Source organism: Teleopsis dalmanni, chromosome 2 (genome assembly GCF_002237135.1).
Source record: "Teleopsis dalmanni isolate 2A chromosome 2, ASM223713v2, whole genome shotgun sequence".
Taxonomy (NCBI): Eukaryota; Metazoa; Arthropoda; class Insecta; order Diptera; family Diopsidae; genus Teleopsis; species Teleopsis dalmanni.
In genome coordinates this window covers 158,298,390-158,323,355 of record NC_051847.1, presented here as the reverse complement: position 1 = coordinate 158,323,355, position 24,966 = coordinate 158,298,390, and the positions used below count along the sequence as shown (strand labels likewise).

At 31.5% G+C, this 24,966-nt stretch overlaps 2 protein-coding genes across 2 annotated transcripts; one reads left to right on the top strand and one right to left on the bottom strand.

Annotated features, from left to right (window-relative positions):
- Positions 1-1,663: 1,663 nt before the first annotated feature.
- On the bottom strand, positions 1,664-2,510 carry LOC119684146 (zinc finger protein 830). The gene has a single exon (XM_038098112.1). It carries the CDS (start codon positions 2,435-2,437, stop codon positions 1,685-1,687), a length of 753 nt encoding a protein of 250 aa, XP_037954040.1. The 5' UTR covers positions 2,438-2,510; the 3' UTR covers positions 1,664-1,684.
- A 9,328-nt stretch (positions 2,511-11,838) lies between these two features.
- LOC119681451 (aminopeptidase N) lies at positions 11,839-24,519 on the top strand. The gene is made up of 13 exons (XM_038094647.1): positions 11,839-11,898; positions 13,496-13,560; positions 13,933-14,177; positions 14,951-15,218; positions 18,173-18,252; positions 19,666-19,840; positions 19,905-20,050; positions 20,929-21,079; positions 21,574-22,265; positions 22,326-22,509; positions 23,393-23,589; positions 23,644-23,958; positions 24,009-24,519. The coding sequence occupies exons 2-13, from the start codon at positions 13,504-13,506 to the stop codon at positions 24,259-24,261; spliced, it is 2,763 nt and encodes a 920-aa protein (XP_037950575.1). The 5' UTR covers positions 11,839-11,898; positions 13,496-13,503; the 3' UTR covers positions 24,262-24,519.
- Positions 24,520-24,966: the final 447 nt, after the last annotated feature.

The window sequence follows — 24,966 nt, the reverse complement described above, 5'->3', positions numbered from 1 at the left end:
CGTATAAACTTCAGAGGTGAGTTTCTTATAGATTAACGGATAACTTCCTCCTTGGGTGTTTTGACTTTTAATAATTTTGAATTATGAGAAGTACCAGTTCTAAGAAAATATGACTCAATCATTTTAAAACCTTGAGATACACCATCTATTTTGATTTTGAATTACTGCACTTATACATTTTTCATCAATAATAAAGACTTAATAAAAAAAAAGGACTTTGACAAAAAACAATTTTAATATTGTAATTTTAATGTTGTAAGCTTAATAAAACCTTTAAAGGAAGGTGTTTATTAAATTAATGAGTTAGTTTCCTTAAATATTTTATGTCTATGGCTTGCGTACTTAGAGCGTTCTGATAGAATGGGGAAAAGTGTTGTTTATATTATTACACGGTCGTGTTATATAGACAAACATATGACGAATGGTTACGACAATTTGACGCTTTTTGGTCACGATGAAAACGTATGTTGGCTATGCCCAAATTTAAAAGGTAAAATAAAATAGTATATGTTTATATATAATATATTATATAAAAATAACGCATTGTAAATTAATTAATTTATTTTATATTTTATAATAATTCATATTATATCATATATCATAATAACAATTCATTATATATTATATAATAACAATATTTCATCATTATATATTAATTGATTGATACTAATAAATTATTATATATTACATAATGATTATTTGTTTATGCAATGCTAATATTAAAAATGGTACTTTCTGTCAAAAACAAATCTCCGGAGTGTCTGGGGACCCACGTCAGTATTGATAATTATAAATTCAAAGTTGTGAAAGACTTTGCTTATTTAGGAACCAGCTTAAACACCAAAAATGACGTCAGCCTAGAAATTCAATGAAGCATCACTCTTGCCAACAGATGTTACTGCGGGCTAAGTAGGCAATAGAGAAATAAAGTCCTCTCTCGAAAAATAAAAATCACGCTCTACAAATGTCTTATCATGCCTGTCCTGCTGTATGGTTCAGAAGCGTGGACAATTACCAACAGTGATGAGAAGGCGTTAGGAGTATTCGAGATAAAAATTCTACGGAAGATCTATGAATCCATACGCGTTGGCGACGAGGATCGAATTAGATGGAACGATGAGCTGTATGAGCTATACCGGGACATTGACATAGTTATGCGCATAAGAGTTCAGCGTCGTGTGAATGGCGGTAGAGTACGACCCGATCTTCGGTGGAAGCACAAGGTGACCAACGAGGCGTTCGGTACTACCAACTGGCGACAGCAAGCAACAAATCAGACTGACTGGCGAAGGCTACTCGACGCGGCTAAGGACGATTCACGTTTGTAATGGCCAATCAAGTAAGTAATATTAAAAATGTTCTTTTCCTTTTTGTAAATAAAACACCATATGCATGTACGATATAAAGTTTATTTATAAATATCATGCTCATTAACGCTTGATATACATATGAATATATTTCTGATAGTAACGCATTTATGTGTAAATATAATATTCAAATACTTCTGACATTTTAATCCAAATTCAGTATGAAATACCTTCTGACAAATTTTTTAATTACAATTTTCCAGTAGTTTCATTTTTATACCATATATACATTTTCTTTTGGATTTTTTTTATATTTGGGGTAACAAGTGATAGCTTCCAACTTTAATTATAAATCAGCTGTGCTACAGAAACGTTTTTCAAACAGGTTTTTTTGCTGTGTAAGTTTTTAATCTCCAATCCGAAAACTCATCAAAGTCGATACTTTCGTTACTGTCTTCATTAAAATTTTGTGTTTCCGTATATTCCTTATTTTTTTGTTTTTCTTCTGGTTTACGAAAACTTTCTTTTTTCCGTTCAATTTGTATAAATTTGGACCATCTTAACATTTGATCATTAATTTCATCAATTTGTCTAGCTATAGATGCTTCATTCCTCTCTTCAATCACTATTGCATTAGAAATTGTGGTAACTTCTCTAATTTCACGTTGAAATTTTGCCCATTCATCATCTTGAAGATTTTTGTAGTCAACATTTCTAGACATTGCATCTTTAGAAGGGTCGTCAAAGAATTTTTCAGGTAATTGGGATTTGCTATCTGTTTCGGTCCGTTCACTTGTAGTAATTGCTGCACTTCTTTCATTTTTTAAAGAAATCTCTTTTATATCCTTACATTTTGTTTCTATTTTGGCAGGTTCCGATATTTTTGGCTTTAAACGTAATTCATTTTTCATGTTCGTAGCGATTACAACATTTTGTTTATGTTGCTTTGAATTAACATGAACTTTCCACACATTAGATGATTTTAAAACTGTTCCACATAGTACACAAGAAATGTTTCCAGACTTATCATATTTTGCAATTGCGGATTTAATCGGATTGGTATTAAGTTCTTTCTTACAAATTTTTTTCTGTACTAATGTTGTCCGACGTGGATCTACTTTTCTGTACATTTTGTTGGAATTACACTTGCCGACTTCAAAATTGCGAACCGCCACAGTAATAACAAATTATGACTACTCATATGATTTTGATTATTTTCATACCTCACTTACAAGTGGTTGTGTGGTTCAAAATAATACTACCCCTACACGGTCAATCAAATATATTCACAATCGTTGGCTGTTTATGTTTTTGTATTAACAATAGGGGTGTTCACGACGTCTGTGCATCGTTGCAAATTTAAATAATCGTGAACACACTTTGTGCATATTAGTCTTGAAATTATTTAGAACAGCTGATTTTTGTTTACGTATTTAACAATGCCAAGAAAAAGTGAAAAGTAGAATATATTGAATACTGAGCTGGATTTTGGTGTTGCGGAATTAATGACTAGTTTAGATTCGTGCATTTATATGTTTAATATAGCAGTGCATTTATATTCATACGAATTTCAGAAATTGATACTCATGATGACGATGCAATAAGTAACATTTTGGATAATTTAGAAAAAGACATTTCCACTGTGCATATCCTTTATGATTCAGCATATCCTTTATCAGAATATGTATTAACACCAAACAGATATAATGCGCATTAGATGAGTAGATACTTACGAATTGCTTTCAATTTGTGAAATAGCATATACCGAATATGTGTTGAGCTCTGCTTTGGCATATTAAAGGAAAAATTTGAAAATCTTAAAGAACTACGGATGCATTTCCATAACATAAACAGCTATAAGTATTGCTCCAAAAATACCACAACTGAAAATGAGATTGTGCCGAAAATATCAGCATCATTTAACAGAAATGGTAAAATGAAACGGCAAGAAGTATTTTCATTAATATTTAATGGTTAAAGCGAACAATAAAAAAAGTAGTATCATTCACAATAGCGTCTTGAAAATCAAATATACAAAAGGTAATTGGTGTTGAAAATATGGTCTTGAATATTGTCTTGCAAATCAAGTGCAGAATTATTTATAAGGGAATTGTTTTTGTAAAATCAAATAATTTTGCACATGCAACGATGCACAGACATCGTGAATACCCCTAATATGTTGAAAATAATATTATATAAAGAAGAGTTTTAAAACAAAAACGTTAAAAGACGTTATAACGTCGTTTTAATGTTATATTAAAAACAAAAAATATAAATATTTTAAAACTCAGGAATGCAGTGATATGCCTTATATAAATATTTTATATTTAGGAAGTCACGCTTGAAATATGTTATGAATTTAAAATTAAGGAAGGCAGTAATACGTTTAAATATTTAAAATGCAGTACAACAGTAAAATGCGATCGAACAAGACAAAGCTACTCTAAAACAGCAAAAAGTGTTATCTACTCCAACTGACAGGCAAATAGGCGTGATTTCGATATGGCTTTGTGGTTAGCAAGAGACTATCAAAATCAGTCTAGCGATACACACCGATAAATGAAAGACTTGCTACAATTCTTAATTTTCAACACCATCTTAATTTGGCTTACGCGTCGACAGAAAAAAAGACGACTTGACCAAAGATACCTTTATGATTGCAGGCCCGCCGGACGTATGTTCATTCCGTGGTTCAAATATCGATTCAGACCACTACCTTGTGGTAGTGCACAGAAAAATCTTGATGTCTGTAATCTGCGATCACGACAGACAGCCGATGTCTTGGCTGCTCAACTATCTAGCCAATTAAACAACCAACGTTCCCGTCCTGATAATTCCGGTAGACAATGAGGATATACCTCTCACTCCCTACGCACAACTGCAAAAGATGTCCATGGTTTCCAGCGTTTCTTTACGACGAAACCAATGGTACGACGAGGAGTGTCGCTGATTTTCTGGTGTGAAGAACAGGGTCATAAAAGGACCCTGTAGACAGCAGTTACGCGAAGCGTCAGTGAACAAAATTGGGAGATGAGAAAAGTAAAGAGAGGAGATCAAGAAAGGTGCAAGCGAGAGAAAAGCGAGAAGTGTAGATACAGGAATGATGCCCGTAAATTTTATCAAAAAGTCAACCGGTTGGCTCAAGGCAATGGATACAAAGAGTACACTGAAAGTACGGAAGGAACATTTGTTCAAACTACTATCTGGCGATGATATCATCAATTCCGCTTACCTGCAGAATATAGTTGGATGAAATTGTGCACAGCGATTGGAATCTCAGTAGCACATGTCCTGTTTTGAAAAAAAGCGATTTGACGATTTGCGCCAACTATCGCGAGGTCAGCCTAATATCTGTCATGCAAACTCAATGATTTGGTCACATTTGAACACTCACCACCTTTTTGTTGATTATAAAGCAACATAAACATATTTGGGTTCATAAACGGTTGAGTGATTCCGGAAGTAAAACATAAACAGCGCAATACATCAATATCTAGCCTCTCCTCAACAAGTCCGCCGGTAAGCCTTTTCATGGCGAACCTGTTACCACAAATTACTGACGACGCGCCGATCAAGGACCGGCGTAATAAGTCCTCTGCCTGAAAATGCGAAAGCCGAGGCACATTCTCAAAAATTTTCTTCCCTAAACTTTTTAACTTTCCAGTCATACCTGATGGCTCTGATGGCAGCCCCATCATCAGGTTAGGGTACAACGGGCCGATCACTCATTGTACCTGAAGCGTAAACCGCTTCATAAAAACCAGAAAGTCTATAAGAAATGAAAATCTGAACCCAAACTTGATGACGAAAAAAACAACGAAAATGGATTACGATTTGGAACCTATATGTAAAAACGCTATATAGTGCGGGTAAACTGGCCCAGGCGGCAAAAATACTTGAAAATTACACATTAGCCTTTATGGGCATGATCAAAGTTAGATGGAATGCATGTGGACAAATTAGAACCCCAAAAGGTCACGTTATGTTTTGGTCAGGCACACCAAATGAAAATGACTTACACCAATACGGTGTAGGAATATTAGTAAATGCTAAATGCCTCGATTCTGTGATAGAGTACAAGTTAATAAATGAATGCATAATGATGATAAGATTAAAGTATCGTTCGAAAAATATATCGATTGTTCAGTGCTATGCGCCTACTGAAGATGCCAACGAAAATGATAAAGATACTTTTTATGACAAGCTAAGCACTGCAATTGCTAAAGCACCAAAGAAAGATTTTAAAATTGTGATGGGCGACCTTAATGCTAAAATTGTTAATTGATGTAAGAAATAAACGAGGTGCCGATATCAGCTCTGATCACCACCTACTAGTTGGCAAAATACTAGTCAACCCAAAAAGAATTAAGGAGGCGGTTAACTGTAGCAGAATTAAATACAAGGTCTCTAAATTAAAAGCACCAAATATAAAGCAACATTTTTCTCTGAAAAAGTGTCTGCTCCTACTGACAACCTAAATCCCGAACATTGCTGGAACAAAATAAAAATGCTATTAATGAAACCTGTATGGTAACCTTAGGTAGAGCGTCAAATAATATCAAAGACGACTTCATCTCAGCACAAAGTTGGAAAATGATAAAACAACGAGCAAAACTCAAAAATGAAATAAATGCCATGAAGAAGCCTAATGATCGAAAATGAGCGAAAGAGAACGGAGTACACACATCTGGACAAACGTGTCAAAATTGCAATTCGGGACGATAAGAAAGAATTCTCTGATAACGCAAAATGACAACGTAAATGAGTTACCGATTAGGGTTGATCATCCCTCAAAAAGAGAAATAACCAATGCAATATGGTGAAACTGCAGAAAAACGGAAAAGCTGCAGATCTTGACAATATTCCGGCCGAAGCGTTGAAAGTTGATTTGCAACTAACAACGGATATCTTATACCCGCTCTTCAAAACCATTTGGGAAACAGAAACTTAACAGAAACTTATCAAAATATCTAAGAAAGGAGACCTAAGTGACTGTAACAACTGGCGCGGCATTACGGTTCCAAGTTCTGTGATGAAAATATTTATGAAAATTATTCTAGAAAGAATGGTAAAAGTTGTTGACCAACAAACTGTCTGAGCCCTTTTGTACAATTTTTGGCGTACGTCAAGGATGCGTCCTTTCCCCACTGCTGTTTCTAATTGTGCTTGACGTTGAAGGTTAAAGGACCGATATTTATATCTTTTGTCGGTGTTTTCGATAGCCAATTTTAATTTTTCTTGTATTACAGTAAGTTTTTGATCACAATACTCTTGCCTCCCTTTACTAAAATGTTTTCAATATTTTCTAGGCGCCTAGACTATTAAGCTCAATTGTAATTTTGTCCCACATTGGTCTGGAATGTGTCTTGTTGCAAATGCCTTTCTTTTTTCTCTATTTGCAACAATATTTTTTCCAATATTTGCAACAAGTTTTGCTATCTGCTTTTTATTGCTCCTCAATTTTTCCCTACAACAAAATTTATTAATTTTATTATTTCTTAATTTTATGTAAATACATTATTCGTTGAAAAATATATCTAAGAAATTTGAAAAATGCTTGCGTATGTTGAAAATATTTGAATAAATACACATAAATAAATAACAAAATAAAACAAAAATGCAACAATCATTATTCTCAATATACATATAACACTACACTTGAAATCAAATATATTAAATATATGTTAACCTACATCCGAAACGCACAACTGGGCACCTTAAAATTTTCAACAACATGTGGTCACCTAACCTATGTGTGACAGCGAATGTCACAATCGAGTGAAGTAAGAATAACGGAAGTTCGTTGGGTAGCGTCGTGAATAAATATATTTTGTAGTTAACGCAAAAACCAAATTTAAATATATATTATATTAAATCTAAATGCATTATTACTAACTATTAAATTAGTAATATTTAAGTTATATTAAATTTTTATGATAAATTGACTATATAAAGCGTTTTAACAGCATATATTTTATACGATCGAGAAACTTCTACTGCTCAAATGCAGTAGATAAATTTGTCTACCGCTGATAGAAAAACTTCTATCGGTTTGCACTTCATAATACCAAAATTTGATTTTGTTTATCAGCAGTAGAAATTTTTCTACTGTCTATCAGCGATAGGCAATTCATAATAGGCACTATTATTTCTGAACCGTTGAAACCATTTTTTGCATGTTGCTTCTGATAGAGCATGATCACCATATGCCTCGACAAGCATTCGATGCGACTCTGCACCACTTTTCTTCAAATGAAAATAAAAAATTAATGCTTTCCGCAAATCATCACTTTCTGGTACAAAATTCGACATTTTTAACACGATGAAAAAATATGATGTTGTCTGTTCAATGACTTGATGTATACTAAATATATTTCACACATGTCATAGCAAATTAACCAAAAAAAAGGGTCGTTCACAACAAATGTTCCCTGTCGGAATATTTGTATCTTTACGCTCACTTCATACCGGTACACCTGGTAAGCACCATTTTGAAGCCCCTAGGAAGAAACATAAGCAACATTACAGATATAAAGGACGTAGCGTTACGGCGCGAAAGGTGGAAGCGGCTTATAGACAGCCTATGCCCAGTATAAGAGGCTGCTCGAAATCATAATTATCGAGCAAGGCGTATTATTATTATTATTATTATTATAAAGCAGCTTTTGATAATACTACTCTGAAGAATAACGTTAGGCAATACCCGTAGCTCCGTCAACGTAAGATTCAGTCTCTCCAAACCTTTTGACACTGTGCGAGGATTCAGACAAGATGATCCCTTATGTGATCTTTTCAATTTCGATTAGAAAGTGATCATATGCAAGGCAGGTGTTTATCGTAATGGAACAATATTTTATAAATATGTCCAGCTCCTTGCTTACTCCGTCAACAATGCCATTATTTTGCGTAGCAAGCATGATGTTACAGTTGCCTTTGCTGTTATCGAAAACGAATCTGCAAGAATGGACTTAGCAGTGAATGAGGGCATAATGAAGTATATGTGCTTTTCTATGGAATAGGAGCATAGGTATTATCACATAATTATAAAGCAGCCCTGGAAGTTTTTGCGAGAAAAGTTCTTTGTCAAATTTTTGATCCTGTACAAGTTGGCAATGACTACCGCATCCGAATGAACTACGAACTGTACTTGCTTTACCACAACGTCGATATAATCCATCGAATTAACATCCAGTGGTATATATGACTGGGCTATGTCATGAAAATGGATGAAAGCGAAAAAAGTATTTGGATAATTAGTTGGGGAAGGAGATGTAGAGGAAACCGTGTCTCCGGAGGAGTGATCAAGTTGAGGCAACCCGACCGCACTTGATTTACGAGACAGGAGAAGGCGCGCACGTAGCAGAGACGTCTGGAAAGACATGCGGCATCAGGCCGAAATCCGGTAACGGGTTGTTATGGCCAAAGTAAATAATAAATAAAGAAATGACTCACAACAAAAGATTAACATTGGAAAGACTCCACGTACTAAATTTATTATTTCCATTTAAATAGTCATTTTTTTGTCTTCTTAATTAATTGGAAAGAAGAAGAATACATAAAAAAAAGTTAACCAATTATTGTTTCACTAGTACAAGCCTTTAATATCGTGAAAAATATTAATTAAGGAAACTAGACACCACTTTTTTAATTACTTATAATCATGAATAATTAAAAGTTGCATTCAGCGATACCACAGTTTTCTGCATGGGAGTGTACAAAGCTGTCAATATGCAATGGGGATAACAGATTCTGATACAAGACTCTATATCTACCTATAGCAGTGGGCGTTAAAACGAAAAAATTTCTTGATTTGATGAAAACGCAGAATGAGGACTATTTTACTCATCTGTAGAAGATTTTTAGAAATACGGATCTGAAAAATGGTGAACTTACGAGATACCTATAGCAAGATTCTTATTATATAACAAGATTCTGATCTTATTCTAAATCCGCATACAAGATCAGTACATATCCATAGCTCTTGCATCAGGACCATATTAGTCTCATCATTAGTGAGGCTTTGCATCAGGTTGACGGATGCAGCCGTTTACTGTTCTACACGTATCCCGTCCTTTTTAGTAACGTGACATTAAGAGCGTTATCCTTCTCAGAATCTTTCCTTGATTTTATCATAATTGAATAGAAATTTTATTTCCAAGATACCTTAATCTAAAATTACTTCGAATCCAGCTAACATTGAGCTTGAATTGTATCAAATATAATCGAGTGATTTGTAGAGATCACGCTCTACATATCTCTTATCATACCTGTCCTGTTGTATAGTGGAAAAGCTTGGACAATTACCAACAGTGATGAGAAGGCATTAGAAGCATTCGAGATAGAAAATCTTTGAAAAATCGATGGTCCCTTACGCATTGGCGACGAGTATCGAATTAAATGGAACGATGAGCTGTATGAGCTATACTGCGACATTGACATTGTTAAGCGTATAAGAATTCAGCGGCTTCGCTGGCTTGGTCATATCGTGCAAATGGAAGAAAGAGTTCCGGCTAGAAATGTGTTTGATTCAGGACCTGCAGGTGGAAGTGCATTACAATGTGGAAAGCGGTAGAATGCGGTAGAGGACGTCCGCATCTTCGGTGGAAGGACAAGGTGACCAACGATTTGGGGGCGCTGGTACTACCAACGATACTAAGCTCTTATTTTCTGTCTCTCCTAATTCTGGAATGGTATTGCATCTGCGGGTGCAATCTTCCACTTACATTCCAAAGAGGTGGTTTAGTGGGTTCAAGTCTCACACGGTGGCTTTCGATGCTTAAACCTACTGCAAAAAAAAAAAAAGTACTACCAACTGGCGATAGCAAGCAACAAATCGCGGCTAAGGACGACTCACTCTGTAATGGCCAACTAAGTAAGTAAATAAGTAAGTAAGTAATATCGAGTGATGAAAGTGTCAGTCAAAAAAGAAATATTTAGGTATAGTTTACTAAATTACACAAAATAATTAAATTATTATTTTTATTTAAGTAATAGGCTATTGAAGCACCCCGACCTAAAAGATCTATTGTGCGCCTAGAGGCCCAACTAGGCCAATTTTAGACTATTTATAAATCTTGTAATTGCTGTGGGCTTAATTTTACCTATTTGACTTGAGACTAATATCCCGCTTTTAAGGTAATCGAGTCTACGTCTGATGTTTCCTTCTCCTCATGACAGAGTCGACTGGTCGTCACTTTCTACTACACCTATAATCTTCATGTGGTAATTAAGTCTACAGTGTCCAGTAAGAAGTTCAGTGCAGATTTTAATATCGTTTCTGCTAAGGCCAAGGATAGCATCAACTTTGATGTGATCAGGATCAATGAATCTTTTTGACTGTCGCATGCCTGTTTGGGCTCTCCAGTGTTCAAGTAGATGTTGTTTCTCCCGTTCACATAATAAGCTATTTGTGAAGCTATTTGTGAAGTTACCCCGCAGAAGGGCTCTGGACCAATGAAAGGAGTACATGCACCCTTCTTTGCTAGGGAGTCTGCTATTTCATTGCCCTCATACCCTTCTTGTCTCGGTACCCACATAAGAGTAACATAGTTCCTCGATGCTAGGGTGTTGAGAAGTTGAAAGCATTCCCAGACCAACTTTGATTGGAATAAGGATTTTGCTAAAGATTTTAGAGCTGCTTGGGTGTCTTAAAGGATGCATATTTTGGTACCTCGGGTGCCCCTTCGTATGCATTCTCTTGCACATAGCTCTAAGGCGTGGACCTCTGCCTGAAAAATGGATTCAGTTTTTCCCATTGCGATTGCTTTGCGGAATTTCGGTCCTATAACTCCTGCTCCCGTACTGCCATCTTCCTTTTTGGACCCATCAGTATACCATAATTGTGAGCCCTGTTTTAAGTTAATTTCAAAATAATTAAATTAATTAAATAACAAATTTTTGGTTTATTTTTTCAATATATATAAAAGTTTCTTCTTACTGTATGTCTAAAACTTTATGTATATATATATATAAATATATAGTATTTTATATTTTAAAAGAAATATAAATATATAATTACTATATATAGTGAAAATATGGTTTTATTTTAGGTTGAAATAAATAAGTTTTCCATGTAATAATTTACAATTTCGATTTATCCGAATTTCTTTAGAACCCATTTTTCATGATAATCGTTAAATATCGCAGAAAATAAATTTAAATCTATTTTATGATAAGTAAATATTTCTTCTTGGTTAGCTATATCCACAGTAGTTTCTGATTAGGGTTCTTTGGTATATAATCATTAACTGAATGACGCTTTATCACATGCGATAAAAAAACCATTTAGTAGATTTACGATCATTTTAATACAGTAACTGCCCCCTATCAATTACGACTGACAAATCAAAATATATGTGCTTGTGCTCATTGGATACTATCTCATTGACATAAGTGATGTAATACAAATGCAAATGAAAATATTACTTTCAATTAAAGTAATTGTTTATAGTTTAACGCTATTATTGCCCCAGTCTTGCTATTTGAACAAAATGATATGATCAACTTGATTTTTAGTTTATATAAGTACCTTTAAAAAAGAAGATTATTTTGTAGACTATTCGAAAAACATAAGAAATATTAATATATTAAGGTAAAATTCAAGTTGAATACTCACAAATTACATTTTCGAAATATTTAAAAAATAGTGTTTCAATAATTCTTTCATTGTAATCCAAGCGAATGTTTAACCTGAGTATCTGTTACGTGATTTAAGTAAACAGTAAATTAGATATATACGATTTTGAAAATTAATTAATTAATAATAATAATTCTATAAATATTCTATACATAAGCACAATATAACAATCCTTTTTATAAAATTTTTTATTAGTGAGAAACTGAATTGTCGTATGTTCTAAAATCACTAATTAACATGATTAACCTTTTCTAAGTGATAACAAAATTAAATGTACATATATTGTTTTAAGATCTGATAAAGTCAATAACTTGTTGAGGATAACAAAAAAAATTCTTATAAAATTTTTATATAAACATATTTAAATCAGTTACCAGTTCCTTAATTGGATACACTTCAGTTAAGTACCGTATATCAAAGGTGAGATTATTGAAGAAGTAAAATTCTACTTCCTTTATCTATTCAGCAAACGAATCGAATACCTTCAAGTGACTTTCATTAAATGGAACAAAGTGTGACGAGTTATACCAAAGGGTGCAATGTACGCTGTTGTGAGACATTCTTCAGATATCACACAATAGATCTTATAGATCCCTGTACGTCAATTTGAATATTCATAATAATTTTCCATATTAGTTGGTACGTATGGGAGCTAAACATTGGGTCAGTAAACCCGCATACGTATTACTTAATATCTATTAAGTGCAATTCAGCAATAGTAATAAATTAACAAATAGTTAAAATTGTACTATTCATATCCAATAAAAGATTTAAAAAAAAAAATTATTTGGTACAGCAAAATATTTTCAAAATTCAAATAAAATTGAAATGATTTGCTTAAATGAATACAAACAATAAAAAGATTGACTGCTTTGGAACCAATAATTAATGGGCAAATATTTTTTCAACCAAAAAAGTGTGCTTGAAAATTTTTACGTATATCGTAATAATGCAGTTAATAGTTATATATAATCTTAATAAATAAATATTATTAAGAAAGAAACAATATATAAATCATACAACAAATAATGCCTCTACAAACAGAATAGTATTGAAATTTAACAATTGAAAATAAAAATATAATTAATTAATTCAATTATTCTACAGCTGGTTTATGATTTCATTCTAATATAAACACAGCAAGTGAATTTGTTAATAAAACTTTCACTGCAAATTACCAAAACTCCAGAAAAATGTACAAACATAAAAGAGAAGTTGAAGTACGGCTTTGTGTCAGTTGGTTAAGGAGCGTTGACTCTGAGCTTCAAATTTGACAGGGCACGACTACAAGAATTATTTTCAAGACCACTAATTATGCAGCTCGAAACAGCTGTATAGTCAGCCAAAAATTTAATTAATTAAAATAACATTAAAAAGAATTTTTGTTGTTACAGTTCACTACTTTTCGAAAATATCTCGTTATAAGTATTATTATAAATAAATAAATATTATAATAAATCAAATTCAAAAAGCATTGTTTTTTCACATTTTAGGGTAATATGATGATATGATAGTTATTTTTTGAAAATTTATAACTACTTTTATCCTGTAGAATACAAAATGATCCTAAAGGTGCTTTTGATTTTATTAATAATTGGAACTAGCAGTGGAATTCAGGTTAGTATAATATATTTTTTTAAATAACATGTCGATTTATTAAAATGTATTTATTTTATTTTGGCCAAAAAAGTTGTTTGATATAATATAATTATTTGAATTGCTTTATCATATCAGACTTGTTTCCATAGATTAACACTGAACATATAGAATAGTTTTCAAAATTGGTCGAAAGAAAAATAGTCTTAAAATGTGAGATAATAGCAAGCATTTTTTTTCTTAAAATGGAGAATTCAGTGTAAGTAGTTCAATTATAAAGCCAAAAATTGGTACAAAGAAAATATCCTGATTTTATGATAATTAACATATATAATGAAAAATTCATTAGATGCATTCAAATTCTTGCATATACTACTGTTGTTTATATTACAGATAAATAAGAGAAGCGTGGATTTATCAGCCTCACAAGCTCTTATTTCTGATGTCAGACTCCCAAAAGATGTTATTCCTGAGAATTATGAGCTTCGGCTGTATCCCAATATTGACGATTGCACTTTTGAAGGAAATATGAAAATGAATATCTTTTGGAAAGAGGATTCAAAAAAAATCTCGTTTCACGCACATTATGATCTTCAAATATTTAATATTACAATTAAAAAACTAAATGAAAGTCAAATGTTAGTTAATATTTTGAAACTATTCAAAAAATTCTTTAAATTATCAAATATTTTACTTAAAGCCTAATCTTTTGTAAGCATATTGGAAAAAGGCAACATAAAATAAAAATTACTATAGTTGGCACAAGTCGAAATGCTTTCGAATATATTAGGGGCATGCACTCTGTCTTGCAAAGTCATTGCAAATAGCATGAAATGCAAGAATGCTATACTAAAACTGCAAGAGTACGAAAAGACTTCTATTGCAGAATTGCAACATCATATGAAACAGCTGTTTTTGCAGCATACCACATCTACATGAGAAGCAACACATGTCAAAACAGCTGTTTTTTTCCTTTTCTGTTTCGATGCAAGCATATATACATAGGTTTAGGTATAGCAAGATTGCAAGCAATTGCAAGAAACTTTGTGCGTGAGTTTTGTTGTAGTTCATTGCAAGCTTGCGCAGTCTGTGCATTTCGTGCACCGTGCAACGAGTTTGCAAGACAGAATTTTTATTAGGTAATAGAAATAATTATTTGTATTACCTAATTTTCGTTAATATTGAAAACTAATTAGAAATTTCACATTTATTTTCAATAATCATATAGAATATGACAAATTTATAATTTCGGCAGCTCTGTGTGGTGAGTTAGTTGCTTGTAAGTTGGGTTAAATAATAAGCGAAGTGTTATTGTTTGCTGTGCTCTTATTTTCTAAAATAAGCGGTTGTGTATTTGCAATATGCCTACAAAAGATGTCACCTACATGCAAATTAAATATATTATTTTCAGGGTTGATAAAAATTTAGATATATTACGGACGGACCAATCCAGGAAAACAAGCATTTTTGTTATATACTTGAAAGAAGTCATGAAAAAAGGCACAAAGTGCTTAATAGAATTAAACTTTAACGGACAAATATATTTTGAAACAGAGGGTTTGTTCAAGAGTTCTTACGTGGAAGCAGAAGGTAATCAAACGAAAGAATATTTAGCTACAAATATGAGGCTTCTTAATGCACGTAGATTGTTTCCGTGTTTTGACGAACCAGCTTTTAAGGTAATTTTTAATAATTAACTATAATTTAAGTAGATAGAGTGTTTTATTACAAGTTTTTATTTATATTACATGTTACGCACGTTATATTTTCTTTCCATAATATACCGGTTTCAATAATAATTTAATTAATTTTACTAAGTTAAGTAGTAATTTTTTAATTTATTTTGCCATGTGTTTGATAAAATGCCATTTACTTAATCAAATATTAAATTAATGTCAGTAATTTTATAACGGGTTATTATGACTCAAATACCCGATAAAATTAATTTTACCATCAAAAATATTTAATGGTGATAATACAAAACGATTGTGATGGCTGTCGGAACTATCGGCTCATACTTCAGAGAGGCTCTGAACATCCTGACACACATGATGGCATTTTATTTATATATCCAACAAAAGGCTACTATTAGTACACTAACGTCATCTAAAACAGGCTCTTTAAAAAAAAAACCTCTGATCCACACAATTACAAAAGCTTTTCGATAAAACTGAAATGTCCTAAAGGTGGTATTCAACAAGAATTTCACTACAGTTCTACTTTAAATAAGAGAATGGTTACCGGAATCTCTGAAAGACGATAAGTACACAGCAATCCTTACTGATGGTTTTAGGAGGAGGCATATTCACCGTTCGCAATTAGGAAGGTATGTGTGATAGTAAACGCTGACTGGTAATACAAAAAAGATATCGATATTCTATCGGATAACTAGGATGCAATTCACGTTCAACAATCTCTAACCTAGTGTGATAAAATAGAAGGGACCTTAACATTGACTGTTAAGGAAATTGTAAAAACATAACAAAATAGCAATGAAAAGGATCTGTTATGCAAAGAGTTTTTACACGTGTTGTCATATCAGAAAGCATGAGTAAAAGAATTGTTAATATCAAATACCTTGAAATAGCTAGCCATAGATTAAAGAGTCTAACAGAATTGTAAAACGACATAAAATCTTTTGTAAGATAGCAAGACAGCAACAAAAAAACCTTGTTATAGTTTTTGTTTCTGCTAGTGAGTCAGTAGATTAGATTAGATTTCTAAGATGGGTTGGAAACGGAACTTGTCACTGCATCACTGCATCCTTAGAGAATTATTATGACTTACCCACTTCAGTTCCATAGACGAGTGGCAGTTAAGAATGCCAATATGTTCTTTAGAGAAATGTTGCCTAATTCCGTTATAAGCGGATAGGCAGTGGATAAATACCGAAGTCTGAGTTTGGCAAAACTATCACAGTGACACAAAATTTGTTCTGCTGTTTCTTCTTCTTCGCAACAAAGTCTGAAGCTATCGTCTCTAGTAATACCTAGATTTGATAGATGCTTTTTAACTCCGCAGTGCCCAGTGAGAAATCCTGTGACAAGTCGGATACCACTTCTGTTCAGCATTAGTAGCTTCCTAGTTCTGGCTATTGATCTAAACGGCATGGATTCTTTGGCTTGTCTGCAGGAAATTGTATTATCCCAATCAGTCTGAGCTGCTTTCTTCAGCCACTCATTAGTTTTAAGTTTCAAAAAGCTCCACGAAGGACCGCAGAATGGTTGTGGCCCAATATAATATGAGGCCGCCCCTTTTCTAGCTAGTTCATCTGCTTTTTCGTTTCCCTCAAATCCGTTGTGCCCTGGAATTCACATTAAGTGGACCCTGTTCCTTTCAGCAAGGTCTTTGAGAAGTAGAAGGCATTCCCACACTAGTTTTGACGTTATTCGAGGTGAGCGTAGTGCTAGGAGTGCCGATTTACTGTCAAAAAAGATATATATGTTTTTCCTGTTAGGGAGTCAGTATCAATAAGTACTTTGACTTTGTATTCTTTGTGGTGAATTAAATTACCACTAGGTTTGGTTTCAATAGTAGGTTTTCTATTGGCAACTGTTGTTTATTGTTATTGGCTTTTTTTTTTTTTGTTTTTTGTTTTAGTTGTTTATGTTGCTGTTCTTGTTTTAATTATTTATGTATAATTTTCTTACTCTATTGCAGTAATATTGTAATATAAAGTTTCGCAGTTCTGCGAATCTGCCCGTTCTTATTGTGTGTCGTGGGGTTTTGAATAAGTCTAGTGATGGATTTTTGTGATTGTCAATTTGGTTAAACAATTTTATTGCTTTTTCTCTCATATACTTTTATATAGATTCCATTTTCAGATCTTTATGTATATCATTATTGTGTACGTACCATGGAGCATTTACAATTCGCCTTTATGTTTTATTCTGATATATTTCAATTGTTTTTAATTTTATTCTTGAGGCTTTATAGTATGCTCTGCTTCCGTGCAATTGTCTGGATCTGTTGACTTCTTTATATAAGAGAACTCTATTCTTCATGCTTAATTTTTTATTTATCATTGGTTTATTTAGCATATAAGATATTATTACAAGCTTGTCGTTTTTCTTTAAAGTGTTCTTTCCAAAAACAAAACAGCGAAAAACTTAAAACAAAATATAGAAACAAAATGGCAAAAAATTGCCATTTATAATTAATACAATCTTAAGCAGACATAAATATAATTTATAAGCAAAAACAAAAAGGATACCTCAAGACAGGTATAACTCGATTCTGGCTTATTGGATAGCGGGTGGCCACAATAGAAATTCCTCATAATAATTATTGTTACAGCTACACTCACTAAAAGAAAGCAAAACTACTTTTAGTCACCCTAAGTAAACCGCTATTATATAATATCGGGGAGCTACTTGAAGCTTATATCAAGGGCCTGTTTATGTTCTTAAATTCTAAATATTGGATTTTGCTGAGTGTTTATTACAAATTTTAAAGTTAAGTACAAAATAAAAGTAGAACATAAGAGGTTCATTGAAATTTATTTAGAAATCTTACTAAATAAAATCTATGTTCTTAGTAAATTTCTAAGGCATTGGATATTAGTTGACCAGAAACGAGCAACAATTTTAGTTATTATTAACTGGTATAAACTTTTCTATCATCTTTTGTTAAGGTGCCATTTACTGTTTCAATAATAAGGCCGAAGAAATATACAACGTTATTTAATACTCCGCTGGTTCAAACGACATCGCTGTAAGTTTATTTTATTTTAAACATATGTTCGATTCGCCAGCTATATTCGCTAGGCGAACATAATATTTTGACAGCTATTCAGCCAATTTAACATTCCCATATTTTCTTCTTTAATGCTTACTGAACACATAAGTTTTCATTTGAAGACACTGAGCAAATAGGTTTATGATTACAAAAAAATCGTTATGATTATAATAAACAAACAAAATATATACTAATTGTTGTAACTTATATATAACTGGCTTATTTCAAATTAAGATGTGGTTTTATTCGCTTAGACAAGATAGCTTGCGATTCGAACGTAGTATGCTATATTTACATAGCATGTTAATAAGTTTGTGTAGGAAATGTTTGCAATAAGAAAATATTTATATTTAAATTTATGATATGCTTGTATATGGGCGCGCAATTCTTGAATTCACTTCACTTCCAAGAATTACATATAAATCATATAAACAACTTAAAAACTAATGTTGTTTGAATCAGTGAACAAAACTATACTTTAATCTACCAAACATAGTGTACTATTTTGTATTTTTGTTAAAAAACACTACACGTACAGTACACTAAATAAAGTCCGAAACACATCAACAAAATTTATTGTTTGTGTATGAAGAACACAAAGTATAAAATTTTAGTGTTGCCAAAATCTGTATAGGTTTTTTAGGTTCTCGTTAGTGTTTTTTTTTCACGAAGTAATAAACTTTGGAACTATGGGGCAATCCACCATAACGTTCTAAAAATGTTTTTAATGTGAATTGTTGTTGTTTCATTTGCAAAAAAGAAAAAACTTTTTTGTTTGTATTTTTAATGTTTTGATTTTGTCTGTCTTTTTAAAGAAAGATATAAAATATGCATTTATTAATATTAGGTGTGTATCATAAAGACATAATATTTTTCAAATTTTTTTGTGTGTGTGGAGAGTTTTATGTTTTGGACATGAACAGTACACTACTATAGTGTATTGTTTATTTTTGTTCACTTACTCTAACACTTCTCAGTGATAAAAAACAGCTGATATTTTAACGAGTACTGAAAAAATGATCAAAAATTAGTTACTCGAAAACGTTATAATTTTACCGAGGTAATCAACACGTTAATTCATGATATATATCCTTAGACTTAAAATTAAAATAAGAACAGTACAGCAGTACAATCTTTTGTAGCAAAATTATATAATTATTTTTCAAGTATAAGCAAATATGAAAGAAAGTATTATAAATTTAAATATCAATATATTTCAATATTTAAATGCTATAATTTTTAAAATTCAGTTCCAATTTGAAGAATATTTTTAACGTTAATGGTTAAAATATTTGATAACGATACGCATATTTATATATTCTTAGAATTCGCAAATATTTCCTTAACAATTTGTATGTACATATGTGTGCAGTGAGAAATTTATTTCAGAGATGATAATAATGATATTGACCAGTTCGAAAAGACGTGGCCTATGTCAACCTATGCTTTCGGATTCATAATTATACAGTTACAAAAATTTGATCATCCAAATGAAACATTATTAGAAACTGATTTTCCCACAATAAATCTGTGGGCAACTTCACAAAATCAATTAAAACTCGAGGTAATGAAAATAAATATTTTTGTTAACTTTATAAATAAAATTCTTGAAAATTTTAATTGGTTAGAATATGTATGCAAAGCTCCGTCGAGTTTATTTGCAAATACAAATTTATCTCAATACAACAGTTCCATTGTCTAAAATTGATGTGGTCGCTATTCCCAAATTGGTATCCGTTCAAACACTAAATAATTGCGGATTATTGGTGTTCCAGTAAGTATGTGGGGTATATAACAAAATAAGTTACTTTTTAATAAAAACCTTGATAGTATATGTATGGTATATAGAAATGATATTTTAAGATTAAACGTAAGAAATTTTTCAAATAAAAGTAAGATTGGTGTGGTACTTGTATTTTTGTTTATTAATATAGATGTTCTATATTAACAACTATTTTTCTACTAAAAATAAGTTTCAGCTATCCGAACAGAAAGGACAGTCAGTGGTGATTACGTGAGGTATATAAGACATAAATAAAAAGTATAAAAGAAATAAAAAGAAATGCTGATAAATACATACAAACAGTTAGAGATCAATTAGATACATTTTGTATATTGTGTTGAATCTGAACTTCTCGGATTATATTAAGTAACTTGGCACTTTAACCGATTTGGCTCGACGATGGTAAGCTAGTACTTGAACTAGTTACTAGGACAATTATATATCTTTTATTTTTATTTTTTTATACGTTTTAAAATTGTCACACTGTCACAATAATTAAAGAAAAAATTAACTTTTTGTTGTTCACAAAACATGCGCGTAACTCTGATAAATACATATATTGACTTGAAATTTAACACAGATGACTATGATAATCTAGGAATCGAAAAACCTACGAATTTTCAATAAAAGATTTTATATTATTTTTTGGTGACAGTTGTTTGTTTTTTAATATATAAGTAATATAAAGTGTAGTAAAATCTGTGGTATTACTAGGAATATGAACATTATATAAAAATTAATTTAATTTTTCTGATATATTTGTTTTTCGTTAAGTTTATTTACATTAATATTATCCAATAAATAAAAATATAATTATTCATTTTGAGAAATTTACTATATTTATTGTATATAATTTCAAACATTTGCAGGGAAAACGAAATTTCGCAAAATGGATATTTAACTCTGGCACAACAGTTTATACAGCAGTGGATAGGGTGCTGCGTATCACCACACTGGTGGAATGATTTTCACATAAACAAAGCCTTGGCGAATTTTGTTGCTGCGGAAATGTCTTTTGACGTAAGTTAAGGTGCATTCACACGTGCAAGCGAACGGTTTCGAACAAATGGACTTTAACAGGTACGGTTACCTGCGTATGTTTGTTCGTTCGCAAGCATTCGCTTTGGTATGGATGCACCTTTAAGCGATAAAAAGTGATAAATAATATTTTTTAAATGGCGGTTAATAAAAATTTGGGTTTACTACAGGTTTTACATTATATAACGGCTTTATTAAGTTAATAAAAGAAAATATTGTTTCAATATGTTTCTAATAAGTTTTGTTACAATTAGTTTAACAGGTTTTACGGTAAAATTAAACCTTCGAGCACTCGTGCTATGATGATCGGTAGCAACACCAAAAAGTAAGAGTGGAAATTATGTATCAATGTATGCATATTACAATTAATTTTTTTACATTTAAAAATAATTCTAGCTAAAGTACTATCTTATGTATTTTGTAGGACTATCTAGTCTAACTAGTACTTTCTAACTAAATCTAAAATTATTTTTTAGATTGACACCGGTTTAGAATTAAATGGAATGTATCCGATGACTAAATTGTATACCTTGTATTATGAATTAAGTAAACGGTTCCCACACTCCAAAATTACTGGAATGAAGCAAGAATCGATTTCATATAAAACAGAACTTCTTATACGTATGTTGAATTTTACACTCAGTCAAAACACGTTTAGGTGTGGGTTGAGAAGATTTATAACAGAACACATGTACGGGACATTTACAGGTGTGAATTTATGGGATAGTTTAACGCAACAGGCATTTTTCGATAATACATTAAGTAAAGATTTAAATGTAGTAAATATTGCCGAGTCATGGATTCTAAAAGACCGTTTACCAGTTATTAAAATTATCCGTAACTATGCCAACAATAACGCAAAAGTAACACAGACTGTTTACTTAAGAGAACGCCCGCATGATGTACCTGGGCAAGATAAAATGATATGGTCTATTCCAATAGTTCTCGTCCAACAACAAAAATTAAATTTTCTTAATTTTACACCACATGTGTGGATGAACAAAAAAGAAATTACGATTGAAGGACTTACACATGAATCGAACTTTATAATAGTTAATCCGGAAGAAATTGGTCCATTCCCAGTTAATTACGATTTACAAAATTGGAATTTGCTGTCAGAATACTTGCAGACAAAAGATGGGCGAAACAAATTGCCTTTATATACTAGGTAAATATCTACACTATGTGTTTACCAAATATAAGCATTTACTAAATTTTACATTTTTAGAGCAAAGCTGTTGCATGATGCTTGGAATTTAGCATATGCTGGAGAATTAAGTTTTGCCACAGCATTAAATATGACACTTTTCATGGTTTATGAGCGTAATCATGTTATCTGGAATCCTGTCTTTACATTTATTGACCACATTAGTAAACATATTGACATTTTAGTGATAAAAAGCAAGTTTGAGGTAAATAACTAAGTACTCGTATGCCATACATTAACATATATTTGCAAGATGATTTTGTTTAAAAATTGAGTGCAGAAGAATAAAAAAGGAAGACTAAAGTAAATTAAAATCATACAGCTGCAGTAGGGCTGCTAGAAATAGAAAATATAAACTCTGATATTACAAACAGAATTATAATCATCTTTTTAGGGTTTGCAACAAGAACACATCCTAGGATTCCACTGTAGGCCACATCTGGAGAATATACTCAGTGGGAATGCAATTCAAAAGTCACTTATATAATTTTGCAATGTGCAGTATTATGTTTACGTACAGAAAACTATTTTTGTGAGTTATTTTTATTCACTATTTGTTTGGTATAATGGTATTATTTTTCTCCTAAATGGAATGTTCAACCATAAGAATATTTTTTCATTTATTCTTTTGAGAAGATTAAAAGTTTTATCACAAAAATTAATATATTTTAATAACTTAAGATTGATACTTTTCAAAAGTCTTGGATTTTTTCAAGTAGTAGCTTTTTCTGCTATGTATTGGACTAACAACCTTTCATCTCACCTATTACCTATATCAATTGATTTGATTTTTTGTGATAGTCTAGGTAATATAACTTACAAGGGTAATGAAATGAAATGTTGGTGTGTTGCTAAAAATAGTTGTAGTAAGTGTGAAAAGCCTTTTATATGCGTTAATTGCTTCGTTAATTGCTTCGCTTTGTCCATAAATGAACCTAATTTTGCATAAATGTCATAAATAAGTCATTACGTACATATAAAGGTTTCAATATAATTTCCAAACATGAATACTAATTTACGAAAAATAATTTATTTCAAAGAAATCGTACATAGGAACTACAAGTACTTTATTTTAAAAAATTTTAAAGGCATATGTAAGAGCATTACTCACTCCATTATATCTGGAACTTGGTGAGCAAAGTGATAAAAGCGAAAACTGGAAATCTGATTTAAGGCGTTTGGCTAAATCGTTTTTATGCCGAGTAGGCTATCGTTTATGCATTGATGAAGCACAGAGAGCGTATCAAGTATGGAGGGAAAGTCCACACCCAGATTACTCAAATGCGTAAATATTAATAAATAATAATTTTGTACATATATATCATTCTGACATATTTAGTGTTGCAAATGATTATATATGTCCAGTGTTCAAATGGGGCACAACTGATGAATGGGACTTTGGTTTACAACGCGTTATACAATTTCCAAAAAATAGAACGCAAAGTGAAAGAACGTATCTGTTGAAGATGTTGGCTGGGTGCCCTATTCAAGCTGAAAAAATTTATCGTCTTCTTAATTTAACAATTTTGGAAAGTAATGAACATTTTACAGAAACAGATTTATATCTTATTTTTAATATGTTAAAACGGGGATCAAGCGGATATACAACCTTATTCAATTTTCTGTCAGATCATTGGGCAGAAATAAAACAAAGGTAAATCAAAAATTTTGAAAGAAAGTTGAGTTACTTTACTTTTATTATAGATTTGCTAATAAAACAAACCTATGGGATAATCTTATAAATGCAGCTACTGGAGCTTTTACAACTCAAGAAGGATACGATATGGTTAGTCGCTTATATGAGTTACGAAAAAACGAATTTGGAAGTGCCGAGCACATAATTAAAAAATCGCTACAAAATATTAAAGAAGAAGCCAAATGGACAAGTGAAAATATACCTGTCATTGAGAACTGGCTAGACAAATTTTTAGAAAAACATAATATAGAAAATAATTGAAATGTTCTATATATATGAAATAAAAAACATTTATAATGTACTGTATGAGTAAGACAATAATGGATAGTATTGAGTATCTGTTTCTGTTAACTTCATATTTGTTTTATCAATGTGACTGGAAGGATTTAGTAAACTTATACTAATTTGCTTAATAAGATTCACAAAATAACATAATTTCTTATTATTTAATATTCTATATTTTATAAAAGTTATTTTATATTTACTAATACAATATATGTACTCGGAAATCATTCATTTCTAAATTTGATTAACTCTTTTTTCAAAAACCCAGAAATATCTTTATAAGACTGCTAGAAGATTTCAAGCTTGAAACTGATATCTATAAACTGATAATGATCTTCAATAAAAAATAAACCCTTTGTTAAAAACACTTTTAAGTCGACATTTTTAAGTCGTCAAACTCAGTAAAAACATGAAAGCATCTGAAGAGTCCATAAAAAATTCTCAATTCTGTATAGATCTCTACATATACCATAAGAACCCATCGCATAATGATAATAATATATCAAAAAATATGGATCAATATTTAAGAAATCAATTATTAAGCCACTATCTTCCATAATCTCAGACCCGATTGAAATCATAAAACTTGTAAACACTAAAAGAAATTAAACTAATTGCATTTACCAATCTCTATGCTTATTCTTGATATTTAATAATAAAACTCCGAAATGAAAACCGTAC